Source organism: Hesperophylax consimilis, chromosome 18, assembly GCF_061612785.1.
Source record: "Hesperophylax consimilis isolate HC1 chromosome 18, BYU_Hcon_1.0, whole genome shotgun sequence".
Taxonomy (NCBI): Eukaryota; Metazoa; Arthropoda; class Insecta; order Trichoptera; family Limnephilidae; genus Hesperophylax; species Hesperophylax consimilis.
In genome coordinates, this window is record NC_142853.1 from 20,866,233 (window position 1) to 20,872,232 (window position 6,000).

Here is a 6,000-nt window from a genome sequence, read left to right on the forward strand (position 1 = left end):
GGGGTAAAGTTGAATGTAACTAAATCAATAACACGTTATTAAGTTGTTCCTAAAGAGATTCCTAAATATGTTTATTAGTAATTAGTATTCAACGCTTCGTTCGAGCTTGCTCAACAATCACGCAAAGTTTATCCACATGTTGTGTCATGCGTAGCTTGCATTTCCTGTTGCCAGAATCAATTGACAAAATTTCTCAAACATAATGCAAAATCAAAAGTAAATGACCTTTTCACACCGAAAAAACGGAGAAAAATTAAAAAAAAAACCTCGCATATTCCAATCAAACCTGCGTAATACGAAAAAATTATTTATAATTTTTATTATTTTTGAGATTTTTTGCTACGCACATTTTAAACAATCAAACAATCAATCAATGGATTATCATTAAAAATAAACGTCTAAAAAGAAAACTTTAAAATGAGAAAAGAATTTATGAAATATCTTAATTAAAACATTATTTTATTTTATTTTATTTTTTATATTATTTTCATTCATAAAATGATTTTCTAAAATATTGTTGGTAAATGATTCCAGCAAATTTTTAACACAAAACCGAAAATAAACTGAACAAAGAAAAATTAATGTATATATGAAGATTAGATCAATATGCAAAATTTAATAAGCGCTTAGACCTGCATCTGTTATCAATTACGATGATCAGTAATCTAAGCGTAGTGTATTTTAATAGCTCAAAACCCATCATTTGATTAATCTGTGAATACTAATTTGAATCTATTAATAAAACTTAACAATTTAAATACGTACCATAATTAATCGCGTCATTTTTCAGCCGAATCTCGTCCACTGCACCACTTATATCAGATGAGGTTACTCCTCGTAATGCAGATCACAGAGCACTACTGGGTTATAACCACGCAAGTTCACAAGAGTCGTTAACCATACGTACACCTTTCACTTATGGGGATTGACTCGATTCTACAACGCCATGTCACATCCGGCTACAATGAGAACGCTTCCGATATCCCGAAAGCAAATAAATAATCGAACCTATTTTACATTTAGTTTAAGTCCCGATTGGAACGATCGAACGCTATTTAAATATTGTTTAAGTCCTGAAAGAATTGTTCGAACGATTTTTAAATTTGGTCGTAGTCCCGAATAAAACGTTCGATTTTTATTTAAATTTGGTGATAGTCCCGATCGACACGATCGAACGTTATTTAAAATTGAATATAGTCCTAGACGAAGCGATCGAACTGTATTAAGAATTTAATTTTTATTGTTGTTTGCGATTTACGCGGGCGTTCATAGGTCTGTTTTAGGCGCCGTATGCGCTCCGTAGCGTTGTTAGCAAAACGTGTTAGAGATGATACTGTGAGATTTGGATGAGGAAGAGAGTGTATTTATAGCGGTACAGAGATGTGAGATACTGGGGGGCGTCAGACAGCGGGATGAGCCTGACATTATAACTGAGCGGGTGCTTTCTTGCGCGTTTCTTCTTGGCCGTCGTGGGAAGTTCAGATGAAGAAGTATTTATTTTATGCTATACGTACAATGCGTGGAAGTTACGTTTGATTTTCTGAAAGATTGTGATTTGATATAATTTATTGGTCATTAATGTAGACTCCTACTTATAATTGCTATATTACTATTATTTTCCAGAATAAATAACAATCATCTCTAGAATTGTTTTGCTTATTAAGGAAAATTAATTGTATTTTTTTTCATTGTAAGTATATTCTTTATCTTACAGAAAATATTAAAATTTATTTGATTTTTGAAAAAAGTTTTTTTCTTTCGTATGAAGCAATTACTTTGTGGTTAGATATTATACAGGGTGTATCGGCACTAACCCGACAAACTTTAACCAGCTATTCCTTAGCACATTTGGAGTAAAAAATGTTATGGGCACTTTGCTGTCCGGTAGCATTTTTTTTTCAATTAAAAACAACAAAAAAATAAAATTTCCACAACTACATCACTGTCATTGGCATTGCGTTTCGTGTTCAACAGCTGTTATAAGAAAGTATGTCAAAAAGCGTCTTCGCTCTTTCGTACACACTAAATAATAATAGTTAAAAATAAGACGAATGGTGTCGTACCATTTCGTTGTGATTGTAAAAGTTCGCCAATATAGGTACACACGTGCATTATACAACGGAATTCGAATAAAATATTTTCCAGATGGGTTTTCAAACTTTGACAAAGGATAAAACAGTGGTGACATGTGGTGAAAATATGAATAGTAAATTTTTTATTAAAAAAAACGTTACCGGACAGCAAAGTGCACATAAGATTTTTTACTCCAAATATGCTAAGGAATAGCTGGTTAAAGTTTGTCGGGTACGTGCCGATATACCCTGTATTTATAATTATTCTAACAATTTGTTTTTAACCACGAGTTTTTATTTTATTATTATAATAACTAGTATTTATATCCCGATGAAGCTTTATCTAAGCGAAGCCGGTCGATGTAAAAAATAATAAAAATTCGTGATTAAAAATAATGTGTTTGATTTAATTACAAAAAAAAGTTATAACTTATTTTTAAATTTATTTTTTGTAAGAGTTCCAACTGCACATACTTGTAGTTGGAGAGGATGCACACGTAAGGTCATTAGATAGCAAATGGGAAGCAGAAAGTTGTAAACTACCTTTCTATTCAGATCTGGTCAATATAGGTCTTAATTTAGCGATAATCATTTATTCTTCTGAATGATGATCTTTTAAGGTTTTTTTGCAGCTGAGACAATAAAAAAACTAAAATATCATGATAATAGACCTAAAAAACTCTTAATTTTGCTGTAGTTACAAACCCTATTCAGAATCGTGTTTCGCGCTTAATATATCAATAAATGTGTCTTCCATAAGCCCACTGGCTTCAGGTTGTTAAAACACATTGTTTTTTTTTCATATTGAATATAAACTACATTTCAATGTGTTAAAAAAAACTAGCTCGACTAGAAAAGATTCAATTTTATTGCCCTGAACGCAATACCAGATCGAGTACCTTATTTTACATACAAAAATTTAAATCAAAATACGCCCAAAACTCTTTACTCGGACGTATCTGCAAAACTAAGAATTCCCTAAGAGATATTGATATTTTCCACCATACCCTTAATTTTTTTAAATAAAATTTACCTAACAGTGTACTTAAACCAAAACAATAATTTTTTATTGTTCGTCTATTCTTTTGATATTTTTTTTACTTATAACTTAAAATATCTACTTTCTTCCTAACCTGTAACCATAAAAAAGATTGTAAATGATACTTAACTGGTTTATTTTATAATCAACATCTTAAATGCAAAATTAATTCACATTTACAACCGTATGTTTTCTAACTATACTCAAATAAACAAACAAATAACAAAAGCTAAACTCTATAAAATAAAATAAAATTATTTTCATTCAGTCAAAAAATAAAACAAAATGTGGATTTGAACCACCTTTCTTAAAATTAAAAACGAGTTTTTTATGGTTATAAATATTTTAAAAAAACGAACCTTTCAACGGAATATTCCTCTAGCGAGCACGGTTTTTCGTCATACAAATCCAACAAATCCAAAAATAATCGACTATAATTTTTTCCGTTCATATTTTTTGGTGCAACGAATTTACCCATATGAGTTTCTCCGCCATTACGATAATGACTACTGCAAAATAAAAGAAGATCATCTTGATTGATTAGACTTTACTCAAATAATTATAAATCACCCATTTTAATTACAAAAAAATTTCAACAAATCTGCATTCAGATGCGAAACGGTGCGATCTATTGGAGTAAAGAATAAGTAATTAAGATTAAATTGTATTGTTTTTTTTATTTTTTATTAATTCACAAGTGCTTTTCTCTAATTTATTTTATACTAATGAAGAAGATGATAACAACAACTCTTAATAGACAAATACGTACACAATATAAGGTAACAGTCACAACTGGGGTTCCTTACCGGGACGCGTCTTTATAAAGCCTATAACTATTCAGTCCATAGAATTTACTTTATTTGAAATTGAAAGACACATTATGTTACCAAAGTCTGGTCTAATGCAGTCTACAGGTTAAGTTAGGTGAGGTTTTTTTAGGTTCAAAAGTTTTTGGCTAATGAAGTAAAATATGCATGTTGCATCCTAACATTACAAGCAATAAGATTTGAATCATATTAATAAATTAAGATTTGATTATAATTTATGAGTTTGCCTAACTATCCATTAGAAATCTGTTGCTAATTAGCTGTCAATGGAATGATGATTGTAAATTAAAATTTTCTATATTACAATACATCGCATCAGAAATTTTATAAAAACGGCTAATGTTTCACTCTCGCGTTCTCTAGTTTAATAATGATTATGGTTAATTCAAATACGTCTAAAATATTAATAATAATTAAAAGAATTTAATAATTATTTTTAATTTTTTTTATTGGAACAACTTTTCTTCTATAGCTATTAAAGGTTATACCCATCAATGTAATTTATCATTGAAGAAGAAGATAATATTAAAAAATCGAAAATAAAGTTGAAACAGAACAACACAAAGAATAAAAAAAAGATAACGGTCAATACTGTGAATCGAACCAAGGGTCTTACCGGGGGATTGGGACCTAATTGCTATACGTCATTCTTGTCGATCTCATATATAATAATAATTATTATTATTATTATATCTGCACTCTCCAATCCCTGAAATCCAGGCGAACGGTAGCTGACATGACATTTCTCCATAAAATAATACACAACGAAATAGACTGCTCAGAACTTCTATCTCAAATAAATTTTAACACCCCATCTAAAAGAACTCGACACACCAACCTTTTTTACACAACTAGTAATAATACAAACGCTGCAGCCAATTCCCCTATTTCTCGTATCCTTCAAACATTCAACTCAATTCAAACAAGCACAAGTACCGATATATTTTTTGATTCTCTCCCTCTATTTAAGAAAAACTTTTTTAGCACACTAAATTCGCCAATATAACACATACAACCACACACAGACACACACGCACACGTACACACACACAAACACTCACACACACCTCTCTCCTTCCCCAGCACACTAATTAACTTAACTTGAAAATGTAACTTAACCGTAAATGTATAATATACCTCCTATGTATATATGTCAGCGACATGTCATTGGTACCAATTATTATACTAACTTTTATAACTTTGTAACTATTGTCATCTATGTAATTATGTACTGTTTGTTTCTGCAATAAACAAAAATAAAATAAATAAAATAAAATAAGGTCTCAATGGTCGAGTGGTTAAAAACGTTGTCCCGGTAAGACAGAAATCCTGGGTTCCATTCCCAGTTGAGACTATAATCTTTTATATTTTTCGGTGTCTTGATCTGTTTTATGTTTCGTTTATTTTATATTTTATTATCTGCTTCTTCAATAATTATGTATTTATTCCGGAATGTGGGGAGGTTAGTGCGATACCGCACATCCTATAATACATACGTACACGTACAAGTAAGAAAGTACAAGCAAAAAGTATATAATATTATATATAAAGGAAAACTAAGATGTTAATGATTATTTGAGATTGATGAATCCGTTAACTTTCTTCAGAGTGCTTCAATGCTGCAATCTGGACTCTTGCGGGATTCCAAAATGAGCACATTTCCTATCTGGGTTCTTATGATGGCTGCAAAACTGGGAACTTACACTTGGAGTATCTGGAAACGCCGAATATTATACGGTTGGTGTTATTATTTTACTGCATGCAACGCTCTCACCTAAATGCATATGAAGGTTAATTTTGACTTACGATATTTAGGTATATTGGCTTGATAAATAATTTCTACTTTAATACATATTTTAGGTAATGTGCCAAGTATTTGGCATACGATTCCGTGCCAGTGTATCATTGAAAATTAGATGTATTAATGCTTTGCTCATTATGATCATTTAATTATATGAATTGGCATACTTCCGTAGATACGATCATAGATTAGCCGTATCTATCTACATTATTGCAGATTTTACTGCAATTATCGTCATTGGCTATGCCCCCAACTGCACAC

The 6,000-nt window shown here is 30.7% G+C and overlaps 1 protein-coding gene across 1 annotated transcript in view; it reads right to left on the minus strand.

Annotated features, from left to right (window-relative positions):
* The window catches only part of LOC149415477 (uncharacterized), a 29,821-nt gene extending 28,497 nt beyond the window's left edge, over positions 1-1,324 (minus strand). The window contains exon 1 of the mRNA XM_089642407.1: positions 766-1,324. Within this exon, the coding sequence (XP_089498533.1) occupies positions 766-783 (18 nt within the window). The 5' untranslated portion in view covers positions 784-1,324. The remainder of the gene's footprint in view (positions 1-765) is intronic.
* Positions 1,325-6,000: the final 4,676 nt, after the last annotated feature.